At 41.3% G+C, this 17,928-nt stretch overlaps 1 protein-coding gene across 3 annotated transcripts in view; it reads left to right on the top strand.

The window, feature by feature from the left end:
* Positions 1-17,928, top strand: part of SLIT3 (slit guidance ligand 3) — a 499,513-nt gene that overhangs the window by 266,910 nt on the left and 214,675 nt on the right. For all 3 annotated transcript variants that reach the window (XM_065643840.1, XM_065643839.1, XM_065643841.1), the window contains one exon: positions 13,961-14,032. In XM_065643840.1, coding sequence (XP_065499912.1) covers positions 13,961-14,032 — 72 coding nt within the window. The remainder of the gene's footprint in view (positions 1-13,960; positions 14,033-17,928) is intronic.

Here is a 17,928-nt window from a genome sequence, read left to right on the forward strand (position 1 = left end):
TGTACAACTGACTTCTGCTACCGAATACCATTTTCCTCCACTTTTTTTTTTTCCTACCAAAAGCCTGTGGGATCTAATTTTGCTTTTGTTTACCCTTTGGTAGTCCCATAAATGTCAAAGAAACAAATGAGAGAATTCTGTCTTCCTGTGGAAGTAACCTCTGCTCCAGTCTTTTGCGGTTTTTCTAAAGCTCTTTTGGAGTTATTTTTCCAAATCACTGCACAGCAGTACAGTAGCGCTCTGATAATATGCATGCACAGCTTGTCAAGGTGCTGTTTTCACACTTAGAATTTTTCTTCCTTTCTGTTGTTTTACTAGGGAAACGGAGGTTTTCTTAATTGTTCTTTTAAAGCAACATGGGACTTTCAAGAATGATCGAGATTATTTCCCTCTGCTTTAATATCCTGTCAATCAGAAGCTGCTTATAAGGCAGTCATGCTGTGTTAATAGTGGAATATAGACAATGATGCTTTTCCAAAAAAAAAGAAACCAACTCACTGAAAACCAGAATGTAACTCATTTACACAGATAAACTAAAGGTTGTATAGAACTGTGACATGGTGCGCAAGATTTCTTAATGCTGATTATTTGCATGAAGATCCCCGTAAGCAGTTCTTGCTGCGTTTCCAGGTGCACAACGTACGAGTCACCGCATCCAGTTTACTTCTCGGTACAGTGAAACATGATTCTTTTTTGCACAGATGAAAAATTGCTTGTCATGATGTGTGGTGGGAAATGGATCTTTCTGGTGTGAAAATTAGCTTTAGAAGTGGGATTGATTTTTATTTATTTACTTATTCCGCGCCCCCCCCCCCCCCCCCCGCCCTTCTTCCTCCTACCTTCCTTTGTGGCCATTTAGTAGCCCTATATGTGTTTCGCCCCTGAACCTGCTTTATTTTGTATTTAATTTACATGCCTAAGCTCAGGTCATATGCAGCATCAGCTATTGATTAGGTCCTGCTTTTAAAACCAGTCTTACAAGGAGAATGAGTCCTGCAGGGGAGGTCAAGTGGTTTGCCTGGAACCACTCACGGAGTCAAGGGGGCTCGCAGCTTTTGGGACCATTTTGGAGGGGGGTGTGGTGGTGGTGGCGGCTGAGGGGTTGGTTTGGTTTTTAGCCCCTGTTGCTTTTCAAAGATGTGGCGCTCACTTGTTGCGGAGCGGCTGGGAGGTGCAATGAAGGGTTAATGTTCAGGCGGGGGGACGAGCAGGAGCCCTTGCTGTGAGTTGGGGGAGCAGCACTCGGAGAGTGACGGAGAAGGATGGGAGAGATGTCCTGTGAAGCCAGTGCTGCAGGTATCCTCTTTACCTACTTACTAAAGATTTGTTGCTTTGATTGCAAGAAACAAAACTTGGGGGCAGGGTTTTTCTCTGGCCTTTTTATTGAAGTGCTGTCACGTTTCAGTATGAATTAGATGCTTGAGATTTTGGTCAAAGGGTCAGGTAAGGTAACTGGTGTGGTCTTTTCATCCCAACTTGCTGCCTGAGCCTACTGGAGAGTCAAAGTTGTGTTGCACACGGCTGCCTTTTTGTTATGACAATCCTGGCAGAGGAAGCAGCTGTCTCTGCTTGGAATATATTTATGGATTAATGTCAGGAGGAAAAAAAAAAAACAAAAAATACCACCTAGCAAGCAAATTTTCAAGTCGTGTGGATTAAATTAACTTTTAAGATTCTTTGTTAATGGCTTCAATTTTGTAAGGCTTGTAGAAGCATTATTGAGTGGCTAGTAAGTAAATGTGAATGAACATGTAACCATTAATGTTTAAGAAATCACAGTGCCTAAGATGACGTGAAGGTTGATGATGTTAATTTAAAAATGAAATACTTTTCTTAAACAAACAAACCACCAAAAAACAAACAACAATTTAGCAATCTACATACAAAAATATTAAAGTCTATAACTTCTAGGAAATTCTTTATATCAATCTGCAATATTTGCTGTTGATTTTAGGTGTAAGGTATAAAAATTGGTTATTAATACTAACCATAATTCTAATAATAAGCCATCTTCTATCCATATCCTTTTCTTTTTAAATTAGGGATACAGCTATTTCGTGATGCTGTTTGTACCAGTTTTAAATGGAATCATTCTTTCACATTTCTGTTCATTACAAGTCCTGCCTTTATTCATAAATAGAGACCTTTAAGTTACCTCACTCGAGTCTCCTGCAAGCTGGAACGGAGCCCTTTGGAGGAGACCTGTCAGCCTGGCTTTGCAGAGCGGGTTGTCCCGGAGATGATGGTTGTCCCTTGGTACTGGGGTTTCTGAATTGTGGAGTCTCCTGTCCAGGGTCGGGTTTTTCCCTGTTCGTGGTTAATCTCTGCAAGCGAACAGCGATCCGGGAGGAAAGCTGGAAAAAGACTTCAGCACCTGTTGGGCTGCTTTTAAGAGCTAAGCTTATGTGATGATGTCAGGTACCAATAGGGTTTTTGATGGTATTTTTACTTTCAAGTACTGCAATTCAGTAAAACTTCAGAGCTGTTACACGTGTTTTACCTATACCTTTACAAATGGACTTTGTGACAGCAGCAACATGATCAATAACTCTCCATTGCAGTGAGTGGTGTTCAGCAATGAGAGTTTACATCAACTTTTGATAGAAACTCTCCCTGTTCTTTGTTTTCGGTTGGTACTTTACATGTCCTGAGGTCAGGGAAGCATATTTTAATTTAGAAATGATGTGGGTTAGCGGAACTGGAAGTTTTACGTTCAGTTCCTGAAATTTTATAAAAACTCATTAAGCTGCTGACAGTTGTGCATCTGCGGCAGAGATTAATAAATATATTAAAGGGTAAGGGACTCAAATGCTGCAGCAATCGCATAAATGCCAAAAAAAATGTGGGTGCCATTTGCTTTTATGAATTAAAAGAAATAGACCTATGGTTTCATATAGGTGGAAAGAAACACGCTCTGGGGAATATCTGGCAGAGTTGTCCTATATGCTCTGTGCCCTGTTCCTGCAGGTTAGACAGTAGTGCCACACTGATTTTTTAAACCATTGTTCGGAAAATTGAATATCTGCTAACAAAAACTGAATATAGTAATCCAAACATATTGGATGCTTATGGTTCATATGGGTGTTCAAATAGGAACATTTGTTCCAAAACGCTTGTAAACATAAATCTGCAGGATGGATTGCTGTCCTTACCCTGGGTGATAAACATTTCACAGATGACATGAATTTGGCTGGCTTGAAAACGATAAAACAAAATGGCTTTTTTTTTTTTCTTTTGGTCAACTGTGATCCAGTTTGCTGTGTATTTCCGTAGCACTTTTCAAAGCATTTAAAAATTGCCATAATTACTAGGTCCTAAGATAAGCAAGAGCAACATTATTTTTCGTTCCCCTTTAATATATCAGCCCATCTATTTGCTTTCCTTTTCTACAATCTGTCCTGGGTTTTCTTTTGACTTTTCTTGAAAGTTCTTCTTTTTTAGTTATTCTTTCTTGACCCTTCTTGTTCTGTAGATGCCCTGTTAGGTGTTTTGGGCTTTCATTTGTGATACGCAGGTATTATATTGACAGCATAGGTGAGTTTTGCAGGTGTTCCAGCAGTGGTGTAGATTTGGACCAAGGGGTGGATGGTAGAGGAGGACACAAGCCACAGAGGCAAGGTTTGTGTGACATCTTCTTTATGGAATATGTCATGGGAGGATTAATTTGAATGGGGACAACTACTGGAGGAAGATGGGCGAGTCTTCATCCTCCAGGTCCTGAAGCCGCTCTCAGTCACTGCCTTTTCACGGAAGGATATTCTCTGATTTGGAAACGCTGGTTGCTTTTTTCACGCTCTGAGTGTTTCCGAGGATACCCCGCTTTGAAACAGTAACAAAAAGGGAAGATTTTAGTGCTTTTTTGAACCTTTTACCAGACTAACAGGAGTGTTATTTGCTTACTCATATATATACTAGCATATATATATGAGTAAGCAAATGTACACGCATAACTACGTAAGTTACGTATATAAGCAGAGTGCCTAGAGAAGTGCAGACTGCTATTTTTAAGAACATAGTATGAATATAAATAAATATGTAAAAGTGCACAGCAAGAACCCACCCTTTCATCAGGGTTTTTGTAGCGTAAGCGGGTAATGCAAAAATCCAAAGCACATATTGTGTTAACTTATTTGTTTGAAGTCACATAGGAGAACAAGCAAATTTGGGGCAATGAAGTACAGATTCAGAGCTGTAACCGTAAGAAGTAATTCCAGCGGGAATTCGGATGTGGAACTTGAATTCATTGCCTTGGGTAGTGAGAATGAAGTTTGATGTAAGTGCCTTAAAAGCTCAGAAGCTCGACGATGAATTCTAAGGTCTCTCCCACCCTTAGCACCTTAGCATCTTAACTTGCGCATATGCTTATCTAGTATTGATTACAAGTCAACCACAGATCTGACTTGCAAAATGAGATGTGATGCTAAGAAATGACAAATATGAAGACTGTGAAGTACAGAGGATCAGGACATTGCATGTGCATTGGAGCAACCACTGGAAAACAAGTCTCAAATGTTTATATAGTATCTATTGCTGGCCTTGTTTTATATCGGTAAGAGGGGAACAGCCTTTGGAGCGCAGTTATATGAGGTACCTGGGTCTGCTGCTATTTTTCCATAAGACCTGGAAGTCACATACCTGGAAAGCAGAGAAACGTGAAAGCAGAGTGAGGAGTCAGAATTTGGAGCTGCGTGTGCACCTCAGCCATTTGAGGAGCATTTGTGTGTTGCAAACAAAATCTCTGGCTTTACCGATGCCCGGACAGGTAGGCAGTGAACAAGACAAGCTCTGGCTGAGCCACATGTCTCCATATCTTAAAGTAACTGAAACCACTTATTTTTAAATTGGTTATTTTTCAGTGGCAAATTTTACAGCAGAAATTCCTAGAATAATTTAAAGTTCAGGTCTCAAAGGTGAGTGCTGTTGCCTGATCAGTAAAAGAGAAAAGGGTTAAAGCCAAACAAAAAACCTGGAAGCAGGCGCCCCCACACCTTTTGTGCTCTGGCATGCCACTTATCCTAAAATTGGAGCCTAGAGCACTATTCAAGATGAGATGCTCTTTGGAGCCTTGTAGAAAAGCTTCTGAGCCTGTGCTAAGCAGGATCAGTACTGGAAACCCATGTCAGAGTGATTTAAAACTAATGCAGTGTCTTGAAACATGTAGCGTTTGTTAACTATACTCCAGTGACTGTGGGTTTCAGTATTTGAGCACTTCTGGGATGTTGAGGGACCGAATACAACTACTTTAAAAAAAAAAAAAAAATCCCCCAAAACAAAGCAAGGCACTGAGATATTCAAAATTTTTCATCCCTCTCTGGCTATAACTGGCCTTTTTTTTTTTTTTTTTTTTTAAAAACATTGCGATAAACCAGGTTCTGATTGAAAAAATTATTTGTGTGTTATACTAAGTTCATAAGTGTCAGTTGTTAATTGTTCGGGTATTCATCCACTAGGTATTAATATTAATTTTTTAACTTAACAAAAAAGTCACAAAACCTCAAGATTCTGTACTGGTTTGCCCAAATTTACCAGCCATGTAACAAGGCTGATACTCTGCTGTGATTTTACTCACAACACTTACTGTTTCGGTATTATTTCCTCCTAATGTTTTTCTTAAGAGCTACAAAACATATCTCAAGCCATTGTATGCGTGCAGGTGATAGAATTACTCTAATGTAATATGTGATTTCAAAGGGGACAGATGTCTGGAGACTGAATGTCAAGATTCCTTTTTGCCCTGTCATCTCCCTAACTGTGTAAGAGTGGAGCTTCTGGTGTCTGGCCCTTGGGCACATTCACCTTCGTTTAATTGCCGAGGTCTATTGCATTTGCTCCCTGCCGCAGCCTCTATCCTGTCATGCAATTTTCATGTTTGCTGCAAAAGTCTAAGCCTCTTAAAGGCATGAGAGCCCTGGTTTTCCTCTCAAAGCTGAATTTAGTGAATTATTAATAATAAAAATGTGTAAACAGTGAAACACGTGAATTACTATGTTGTTTGCTAAGCAACCCTGTTAGATCACCGCCTTGCTTTGCTGCATCCCGCCCCTTACCCCAGTGGGTACCCACGGGCATCCTCAGCGCCCCGGGGATGCCCTTGTGCCCCTTGTCACCCCTGTCCTGTCGGCTCCTGTCCCGCGCTGGGGGTGCGAACCAGCACAGCAATAACCTGCCGTGCCGCGGCACTCGACAGAGTTTCCTGCAGCCCTCAGCCCAGCTGAAGCCATGGTTTAGAGAGATGGGTAGCGCCAAACAAATTGTGCCTGTCTCTAACGAGTGACAGCTGATATAAATTTTAATATTAAGGGATGAAGCATTCTGTGTCTTTCTTTTTTCGGTTTTGGTTCTGTAATGGATTTGTTACTACATGGAACATACACACAGAATCATTTTCAAGGAAAAAACCCAAACCCCAGTTGCACGCTGCTATGTTGATCTGCCCTAACAGCCAGCCTGCGGAGGCTTATTTGGTTTTCCTTCAACACGAGCATGACTTATGTGCTATTAGTTCCATGTAAGTAATACTGTGATGGCACATGAGTCTGCGTAGGGATTGACCTTGCTCGTAGTACACGTCTCCCTGCGTGACTTGGGCTGCAGGGCCACCGGGGGCTCCGTGTGGGGCCAGTTCAGCGGTGCCGCTGCAACGGTGCTGCAGGAGGGACGTGCCTATGGGGAGCTTGTCCCTGCGGACACGGGGCGCCCGTCCCTGCGGACACGAGGAGCCCGTCCCTGCGGACATGAGGAGCCCGTCCCTGCGGACACGGGGCACCCGTCCCTGCGGACACGGGGCACCTGTCCCTGCGGACATGAGGAGCCTGTCGCTGTGGACGCGGGGCGCCTGTCCCTGCAACATGCCATTCCTGTGTCCCCTTAGGACACCGCACAGGCACGTGGATGGGGAGGAAGGGGCTCAGGGCTTGATGGAAGTGACGGCCACAGAGGTGGAACCAGAGGTGACTTCAGCCCTTCTTGCAGGTCAGGGGTGGAAAGTGGCAGGTACTTAGTGATCCAGTTCCACCTGCAGCAGCGAGGTGGGTGCAAAGCTTCTGCGCCGCCTCTGCGCCGTGCTCCTTGGACATTACAAATTTCTACTAATTATTTAGATTAAATATCTGCATATTTTTTCTGTGTAAGTGCCTTAGTTTCAGCTTTTCCACAGTTTCATAGTAACATCGCTAGTTATATTATTTCCTGTTGATATTCCTAACATGATTCCCTAGTATGATTTCCTATTAATAAGGTGAATGATTAGTAACATTTTGGAATTAGAACTTTGCTTTATATGTGGTATTTGATATTTGTCAACCAAAAGTAACAATAAATGAAACAAAGATTTAAGTAAGTGCAGACCTTCTGAGAATGTAAAAACCACTACAGTAAATAAGTTACATATTCTCTAACACTCATTTTATCTTCCTCATTTCTTCCCCTTTCCCCCTTTGGGGCTATGGCAGAGGAGAACAACAGATGGTTATCAGTCAAGAGTAACTAGGGAAACCACAAAACCTGCCCCAATTGCTATGGAGACAGCCATTTCTGTGCTTGGTATGCACTATTTGTTACATCAGCAACCAGAGGGAGTTAAAAAAAGAAAAAAAAAAATGTTCTAAACCCCCCGGCTATTGAAGGAAATCTTGGGTTTGTGTGTATGTATTCTTGTGGGAAGAGGCAGGAGGAGTCTACTTGTTGTCACTTAAGTTTTGCATTCAGCTAATATGCTGCCTGTTTTTTGAAAGCAGCATTTTGAATTATGAGTTTATGTAATAAAAAAAGGAAAAAAAACCCTAAAAAAAAACCACAAAAAAACCCCAACAAACTTAAATACTTAATACTTTTGAATAGTCTGCAGAGTGATTATTTATAAGCAACTCTGTCCCCCCACATCAAACATCCCTCCCTCCTTATTGAACAGCCTGGCAACATAGGTCGGGTATGAAAACTGGAGACAGAGAATATGGCTGTGTCCAATTATTTCATGAGGATGTGCTCTTTCTGCACAATGCTTCAACCGTAGCTTTTGGCAAAACCACGTCTTTAGGAGAAAGAAAAAAATAATAAAAAATTGGAACACTTGTAAAAATCCCAGAGGGAGATTTCAGCTTGATCACAGCAGCTCTGTTATTTGTGTTTTGCACCACTGATTTACTCCATTTGAGAATTGTTTTCATGTTGAATTTAATGTATCAATTATTTAAATTTTCTAATTCAATCAAGATCTTACAGAATGATCTCAGTAAAGCATCAATAAAGAGTAAACATTAAACCAGAAAAATGCATGAAAAGCTACTTTGTAATAACTTCATATTAATTCAATTTAATCGAATTTCGTTTCAGTCAAAGGACCATCTATTACCATTTATGGTGCTTCCTTATCAATTTAATTTAGGGATGAGGAATTTAGTTTGGTAGGTAAAAAATTTTACGCAGAGATATTGGGTCACTTTCCTTTGAAATTTTAACATTTTCAAAGTTACGTAAGGACTGGTTTGGAGACTGGAAAATAAATGTTACAGAGTGTCTCTCTAATTCTTACAGGTTATTGAAGAGTGTCAACTTTCAGGAAAGTGATGGCGTAGACCCAGCAGTTTGTATTTGTAAAAAAATGGAAAAGGTTTGGCAAAAACTGTTGTCCAAACTGAGGTTGTTTTGGAGATGTGATTAACAATTTTTTTATTTTCTTTTCTAACAACAGTTCTATAAGATGTTACAGTGAATTTAGCTTCCTGTGGAATGGCTATTGAGAATTCCATTTCAGTAAGACAATACTTTTAATATGGATACTTCTAGTTAAATATGCAAGTCTTTTATTAACAAGGAAATGGCTCTTGCTTAGTCTTGGATCTGTAGCAGTGGATATTTATACGAGTAGTAATTTTGTATCTGTAAGAGTAGAACTTTCTTAAATGTGCAACAATTCTTGCACTTCTTTTTATACTAAACATGTAAAATATGACCAAGAAAGAAATCTGAAAAGTACATATGACAGTACTTGCTAATACAGGCTTTTATTTGAATATTTAACTAGATTCTGGGTAAAATATATGAAGAGGTTACAGTAATTAAACTCCTGTCACAGTATAATTAAAAAGCAGATTAACATTTGAGCATTGCCATTGCCCTGGTAATGTTTGTAAATGTAAAAAAAAAAAAATCCCTCGCTGAAAAAAAGTATAAGACACCAAATATGTAGTTTGTTATTGAGAATGTTGATGTTTGAATGACCCCTTCTTCCTGAATGTGAGTATGGCTAATTGCAGCAAAAATACCAACAACTCTTACGTACAGCTTCAGGTTAGTTGTTATAATATGAAGAAACGTTGCTAGAAATATAAACGTAGGGTTTTGAACGTTAACTAACTTTTAACGTTAGTAAAAGATTAGATTATTTCAGTTTTGGAAAATTTTACCCCGATCAATTAAATTCTTTAATATTTTAGAACAGTGGATTTTTGTTTGTGGGGAGTGTTTTGCTTGTTTGTTTTTAAGGTTAAATCCAGTAAATCCAGTTAAATCCAGATAAAAACTACATCAGCTTTTGCTGTGAGCAAAACCTCCAAGCCTTGGTATTTAAAGAATTGCTTCAAATGGCAAAAGAATATGAAAATTGTAAAATCCTATTCCTTCCAAAAGTTATTTGAAATTTCACTCTCATGTATGATAGATAATGTACAAATGTAAATGGATAAGCCGCAGTTCTACCCTGTCAGTTAAAGCCGTGTCTTGGCCAAACCATAGGCTGTCCGGTGATATAAATCTAATAGGATGCAGCGTTATTCCTCATTTCATAGAAAGGTGATTTGTGTCCAAGTGTTTTTCTTCAAAGCATCAATTGTAAAGATAGACAATGATTAATCAGTTGCATATAATTTAGTCACATAGTTTTCCTGCTTTTTAATAAAAACTGAGACTACTGGGTCATGGTTAGAGTCAGATTATAATAATACACATGGCATGATGTATTATAGCTCTGCCTTATGAAGGATGCCTTTTTCCCCAAACAGTTTTCTAAATTCTCCTGTTGTTTGTACGCATTTGTCTGTGTCACGCTTCACCTAAACCCCTTGTACCCATTCAGTATTTTCCGTGCTTGAGTGTTTCGCTCTGTTCTGTGAGATGCCGGCGTTGCTCTTTGTGCCCCTCGGTGCTGCCCGGCTGCTCCTGGCCTGTCGGGGAGACCTGGGGTCCCCGCAGCCCTGGGCTGGCTCACAGCGGGGTTCAGTGGCACACGAGCTGCTGGTTCACCGACACTGGAGCAAGAACCTTCTGATAGCATCACCCAGCCCGGGTGCGATGCGCGAGAGGTGCGGCATTTCACCCAAACGCTCTAACCCAAGGAAAAGGTAGATATCCGTCTCACTTAGCAAAAAGCTGGAAGCTCAAAGTTTGGCTGCATGTATTTGTTCTTGTCTTGACTTGTAGCTCTTATAATGTGCTACACGGATGGCATGGCTATTTCACACAGCTCGCTTATAGCGGATTCATTCATCCTTTAGCCTCTTTTAAATATAGAAGCTCGCTTTTTCTGCGCGAGAACCCTTATTTTCTTCAGAGGCAGTTGAATCACTTGATATTTTTAGATGAAGTCTGAGTTAAGTGCTGTATTCCTTCAAAAGGCAGGAGGAAATGGAGGCGTAAAAACTGACTTTGTCCATTTTAAAACTATGTCTTAAACCTCAGTTTGTTTTATCTGACCTTTTTTCACCATCACATTACACCATTACATGCATAACATCCTGTTTGTAGTATTGAGGAGGAAAAGATCCTCTAGAAAAGGGTATGAACACTGACAAATGGAGATGGCATTTAAATCTGATTAAATGCTTCTGCTGGCCGGGACCACTTTTTGAATTCACCTGTAAGGCTGGAGCAGCTGATCCATGTCTCAGGTAGCTCGGAGTGTGGGTGAGAGCACATTCAGATGGCAGCAGTGAAGAAATGAGAGCGGTGTTGCAAGTTCCACAAGGAAATGTATGTGCCACCTGCTCTGAAATACTGATTTTTTTTTCCTTTTTTTTTTTTTTTTTTTTAAGGCTGAATTTTTGCTTAATCTGCATAGGATTAGTTTTATTACGGTAAGATGTTCTCAACAAGTGGTAGCCATGTCTGTTCTGCACGTTGAAAAGCTGCATGCACCCACGTTGAGTGTGTGATCTGGCTGCTAGCCCACATCTCAGGATTTGTGTTTTCATGGGTAGAAAATGATGTGTCAAACACCTGTCTTTGCCTTTCTGTATAGTTTTACTTGAGATTTTCTCAAAACTTTAAGCACATGGTCTTGGCAGGAAGACGTTGTTTATACTTTAGACTCTCGAATCTCTAGTCTCTGCTTAGCCACTCACCAGGGTGCTCTACAGATGCAAAGAAATAGAATTTCCATCTTTACACATAGAGAAATAAATGGGGAGCTGAAGGGTCTTAAAAACAGTCATGCTTGGTTTTAAGGCAACCAATAGTTCTGTTCCTTTTGAGAAGAAATTCTCATGCTTAGAGTTTTAAACACAGATGTGAATGTTTTGGCATGATAGATATCAGGAGTCGTGAGCTCTGTTACAAAGCAGCATTAAACATGCAGATGTCTCCAAGGACTGCATGGAACGAGTCTATGGGGCAGGCAAAATCAGGGTCTATCTCTAAGGGATATTTTCCCTATTTACCGGCTGTCCTGCTAAGTGCGTGTCTTCTGGGCACCTGGAGGTTTCCCTGGCTGTGGTCCTGGGGATGAATCACACGGACTAAACTTGGTTGTTAGCGCTAGCATGGCTGGACCTATAGAAATATGATTGTCATTACGCTTTTTCAACAAAAATCAATCTATGAGAGTAGCGGTTTTTGAAAAACCCAATACACTGCATAGGAAGCCCTTCAATCAGAAGGCTTTTTGACTAGCACTCTGGGTTTATTTGCTTATTTTAGTCTATTTGGCAGAAAAATCAATATTATAGTGTAACTCAAATAAAAATAGGCAATGTATAGTACTTTCTGTGCAAGACAGAGGTGGTTCTCAAGTTGTGCCTTTCTCTTCGTCATGCTAACATGTGCCAACTTTGTGTTTAATAAAGCCAACTGAAGTGCGAAGTACTTAGTCATGCAACCAGCGTTATATTTAACTCATTTTAAGTTTATTCTGCCTGAAATGCACCATTTTTTTTCTGTTCGAGCAACAAATATTTAACAACCCACACAATTAAACAGGGATCTTGGAAGAAGCCACTCAGCAACCCCTGGTCCTTCCAGCAGTCAAAAATAGATAGTTTTTAGCATCTTTGCTAGGTGGTGGGAGAAACAGAAAGAACATAAATAAATATGTACGTGTATACTTATATACTTATGTATATATACTATGCATGAACTCTTATGCTACAGAAAAATCAATTTTGGATTATTGTACATCTCTGTGTCTGTCAGTCTGCTGAAGTTATGTCAAATTCAGCATGTTATTCGAAGTTATGAGACCTATGAGAAACCATAGCTGGGCTTTATGCTTGCTAAGCTTTTTAGTAGACCTTATAGTGTGTATGGTCTTTCACGCACTTTAAATCATACAAGATGAGACCAGACTACATTACGAAGGATAAGTTGCCCGTAGTCTTCCAGTATATACATATTCAAGATGTTCAATGTTAGTAGACCAAACTCAATCTTTAAAGGGGTGCATAAAGATTATATTTACCATTGCTTCATTTAAACCTTTGTATTGCCTTCTGCTCTTTACCCCAAAGAGACTTTGGTTTGGTTTTTGTTGGTTTTGTAATGATACTGTAGTGTTCTGTCTATTTATGAGTGTAATGTATTTGCTATTTCTGCATATATATATTTATTATTTTGTGATAGCAGCCGGAAGCTGCAATACAATCTTGGGATCTTTGTTCATGATACTTTACACACACAGGACAAATGATCCCTGCCTCGCCAAATCTAAAGTGTATGCTATGCAAAGGGCAGTATAATATAGAGTCAGGAGCCTGCTTCTATTTTTTATGAGATGCAGATATTGTATTTACATGTGGGTAGGTACATAATTTTATTTCTCTAAGCGTGAACTTTAAAGGATCAGATGTCAGAAAATGTAATCACTGAATTTTAAATTTGACTTATAACTTTAATTTTCTAAGCAAAAGGGACAGATGTGGAGGCACTGCTGTATCCACATATATAGTAAAACATATTTAAATCGCGTACGCAGGGAGACAAATGAGAGGACTCCGCCATCCAAATATTAAATTACACATTTTGAAGCAAAATAGTGTTTAAAGTGTACATGTGTATAATGCTTTCTGTCATTGGATTGCTCTCCCTGATGCAGTTAGACAGAATCTGTGTTTAGTCAGAAATCTTTCAATAGAACGGGCTACCAGATGGGACCAGTAACAATGCAGAGAGGCATCGAACCACCACAGACATTTGGTGCTTAGAATAATAAAAAGACTATAAAATTAGATTAGTCGAGTCTAATTTGGAATTGGTATATTCCCCATGCACTCTCACAGCTCTCGGGCAGATAAAGCCTGGAGATTTAGTACTGTCAGGACAGAGGACTCCAACTTCCAGTGAAAGAAGAAAAGGCTTTCTGGGAGGTCACGGAGGGCAGCCCAGTGACCTCCAATGATTTACAGGCCTTTAGCTTAATGAAATTGTTTCAGTGACATGACGGTAAAAGCTCATAATGGATTGGATGCCCTAATGTAATGAAATTACTCCCTTCTGCCTTTAAAAAAAAAAAAAAAAAAAAAAAGGCGCAATTAATATTTACTGAGACCTGCCGGGCTCCAGTGCGCGGTGGCGTGCCGCGCTGTGAGGCGGCAGCGCGCGGAGCGGCGGCGTGGGGAGCGGCGTGGCGGCCGAGCCGGCGCTGCCGGGGGGCGGAGGGGACACCTCGGTGACGGGGGAGCCCCCAGCCCGGCGCTCCGAGGCGGCTCTGCCCGTGCCGGCCCCAGCCTTCATCCTCTCCCCTTCCTTTCTGCAGGCAACTGGACAACAACCAGATCAGCTGCATCGAAGATGGAGCCTTCCGAGCCCTGCGCGACCTGGAGATCCTGTGAGTTGACTTGGCGGCGGGGCGGCGGGGGGGGCTCTGCCCGGGCTGCGGTGTTGGGTGACTCTGGGGGCTTGAAATCCTCCCTGCCCACCTCAGGCCGGGTGCGTAGGCAGCGAAGTGAAAGCTCACGCTTCCCCCGGGCTGGGGTTACTGCTAATTAAGCCACAATAGACGACTTCTCTCCCGCCGCTCCCGAGGAGCAGGGACGGTGCCGCGCTCGCTGCTGCGTGGAACAGATGGGGTTCAGCGGGATTCCGAGTGCGTCCGACGTGTGCTCTGCAGCCAGAAACCCGGCCAGGTCTGCCTGATGTCGGGTAACAGGTTCGTGGGGAACAATATGATGAGAGATCTGACAATCGCCCTAGACAAAAAGCTGTCTGAAAGGTGTTTGGTGTGTAAGAGGGAGGAGAGACGGGCGTTTGGCAGGCTTGTTCGGTGCAGTCATTGGTTTTGGGGAGGATCCTGCTCTGAGGGCTGAAATGTTGTAACGCCACGATGTGCTCTTCGTGTACCACAAACTTTACACGTCAGCTGTTAATGCTACCACACAGACCAAAAAAAAGAAAGGAAGGATTTGACAGTGAAAGCTGACTCTGACAGAGATAAAGCACGTTAGATTTAGAGCACTATCATTGTAATGTAAAATCCTATGTTACCCAGGACTCAGGATCTGAGCAGATAATTTGCTTATTACTAATAGTTACTTGTTCGCTTAGAGACCTTTTCTGGAATAGCTTTTGACTATATGAACTGGTAGAAAGCTTTCCTTTTTACCTGAAAGTTAATGCTGCAAAGCTGAAAGTGTTAATCCTTGTGAAAGCACGCAGTCCTTAGCCAAAATGGAGAGGGAGCCGTGGGGGAACCAAAATTCAAACCCTCAGCTTCCAAACTGGAGTTCACACCGGTCCAGCACTGGAACAGAATACGTGTAGATACAGCAGAGAAGGCCTGCGCAGACTGCGGAGAAGCTTGCCGTGAGATTACACGGTGTGAGACAGTCGATGGTAGATGGTTACGCTCGGCATCTGCCTCCCGCGGTGCTGGGGATCGGGCAGCCGGAGGCATCGCCCGTGCTCTGAGCACGGCGGGACACCGGGCGGTACAGCCAGCGCCGTGCCGCGCACCGCGGCGATCCGAACACGCGTGCCATAATGTTGGGAATCCTTCCCCGAGGGCCCTGCCCACCTCGTGGTGATGCTCAGAGGAGCTTGGCCATCGGCTTCGGCAGAAGCAGGTTTGGCGTCCTGAGGGACCTTGGGGGTGGCTCTGCGTGTTGGGCTGGGACACCTTTGGTCCCTCTCTCTCCCGGGCTGGGGTGCTGGCAGTGATTAGGGGGTGTTGTGTTGCTCGCACCGAGCTAGCAGGAGCTATCTGCAGAGTTTCTTATCTGGGAACTCATCAAGACTATTGTCTGAATTCTACATTAATAGCACTTTTCAGGAAAAGTAATGTGTTACTGCTATAAACTTTTACTCGCCTGTCAGATTGAAAAGTCTACTGTGGGGTGAAAAAAAGACAGAAAAGAAAAAAAATCAGGAACTCCTATAAAATTGACTTTTTTGTTGTTGTTTAATGGACTGGTTTTCCATATCCGCAGAGAGTGAATCAGTCCTCCCCTGAGAGCAGACTGTGCTATAACTTTCACTAAAATAGACTGGACAATAAATGAAGCCTTTTTTGTAATACACCGAGTTCTGCAGGCTCTGAAAAAGTTGCTGGGAATGCATTCCTCCTCCCCAGCATGTAGTAGATGTTGAACTGGTTTATTTATCTCCCTGCTTTTAATTGCTTAATTTTATGCTAGTTATTTGTGGGTGGGAGAAGAGGAGGATATAGAAAATAAATCATAATCAGTTCTTTAATGTATTTTTAATTTTCAGCACTGACATACTGCTACGGGAAAAATCAATCTTAGTTCTAAAAGATGAGAAAATAGATTGATAGTATCTATTTCTAAAGGTATTCTTCTTGCAGTCACAAAATGTGAGCTTCATATTTCCAACCTAATTTGAATTTTCTACCAAGTTTTTCTTCAAAGAAAGTTTGAACATTTAAATCTGGCTATCAAAATAAATCTGCGTATTGCCCTGGGGAATATAATATCTTCAGCTGTAAAGCAGTCATAAATGTTAAAAATTAAAGGAATTTGAACGATCAAAGAATATTGACAAGTGTAAATGAAGTTCATCCTTTCAAAGCCACTATATATTTTGTGCAGATATATTTTAACCTATAATGCAATCTGTAGAAAATATTTAATCATTCTGGCAATAATTAATCTAATTATCCGTTTGAACAGTTTGCCGGGATACCAAATAATGTAGTTGTTCTTTATCTTACTGAAATCTTGTGAACATTCTGATATCAAACATTTACCTTTCTACATCTTTTCTCTGCACACCTACCTGTCTACAGAACTCTATATTCTGTAGATAACTTGGAGCAGAGACAAAAGGCTTAGCATTTCTCAAAAAAAAAAAAAACCAAACACAAATGCTATTTTAAAGCACCGTGGTTTCTGGATTGCACTTTTCGTTCCCCTTGAATTCCTCAAAAACCTTGACCTCAAGGAGCTTGGTGATCTGATAGACATGGGAAGAGAAGGAAGTCGTGCAATGAAGTCACAATGAAGGGCGCTCCGTGGTCCGTGTTACTTATTTCTGCCGGTCGAGCAAACCGTTTTCGTTTACTTGTTTTCTTTTTCCTACGTTGGATAAGCAAATCTGTGGCTAATTCCAGTCCTCGGGACGGTGCGATGAGTCGCTAACTCCAACGCTCCCAATGCAAACACTGGCTTTTGGTCACCTCTTTGTTTAGGAGCTTCCGTGTTTGAAATGTCCCCAAAGATGCCCCTGCTGCTGTGCTCTGACCTATGGAGACCTTAATGCAGGTGCTACTGGTGACTCTGAATTTTGGGTTAAAAAGCTGCAAAAGTGTTTAGTATAAAGTGCTTTGGTGCCTTCCGTTGATTGTCTTTGTCCCTGCAGCAAGGTGAAAATACTGTCTGAGCGATGACACACAGAACTGACACATTTAATTAAACATCTTCTCTTGGTAGTTCTGCATCAGGGCTACTTTTGCTCATTTTTGCGTCAGGTTTTCTCTATGGCTTCCCATAAAAGTTTTGGTTTTCATCTGTCGACAAAACGGAGGTTTTTCTTGTTGACATACTTCCTTCTCCCCTTTTTGTAAGACTATAAAGCATATTGCGGTGGGTTTGTTCTTGCGTTCCAAGATACAGCAAGGTGTGTGCAACCACTGAAACAGCAAGAAAATGTAAAAGGGACATGTATTTGTAAAAGAGTGGCAAAAGTATTAACTAACTTCTGACCTGTTGGAATAGAAATGTGTAGAAAAGTTGAAGAAAATTGGCGTGAAACTTTCACTGACTAAAATGTCATCTTTAGCAGAAGAAGGTTTTCTGCTCTACTTAATTTCTAGTTATGTCCTGTGGCAATACCTGGCAATAACGGTGTTATTGAGAAATATGTATTAGTGTAGCCGTAAGCATGTTTAAAGATTATTAAAAAAACCCTCACACACACACACAAAACCCCAACCCAAACAAACAAAAAAACCACACAAAACCCCCACCTAACTAGAGAATTCTTCAAATAATTGTCCAGTATTCCTCATGGTGTGTGGCGATACGATGTTCCTGTCCTTCGTAAATTAGAAATTAGTCCACAGCCTTATTTCCAAAATTATGAGGCATATGAGATGAAACTCTCGGAGCTCAGAGTTTCACCTCAGTCTCAGAATAAAAGGAATTAATTGCAAGTTGGTTCAACGAGCTCAGTCGAGCTATATAGTCATATGGAGTGAACGCACATGCTATTGTCATCGGACTGGAAGTGCTGAACAATACTTGTGGTTTTAGTATCTGTTTCTCAGTA

Source organism: Caloenas nicobarica, chromosome 13 (genome assembly GCF_036013445.1).
Source record: "Caloenas nicobarica isolate bCalNic1 chromosome 13, bCalNic1.hap1, whole genome shotgun sequence".
NCBI lineage: Eukaryota > Metazoa > Chordata > Aves > Columbiformes > Columbidae > Caloenas > Caloenas nicobarica.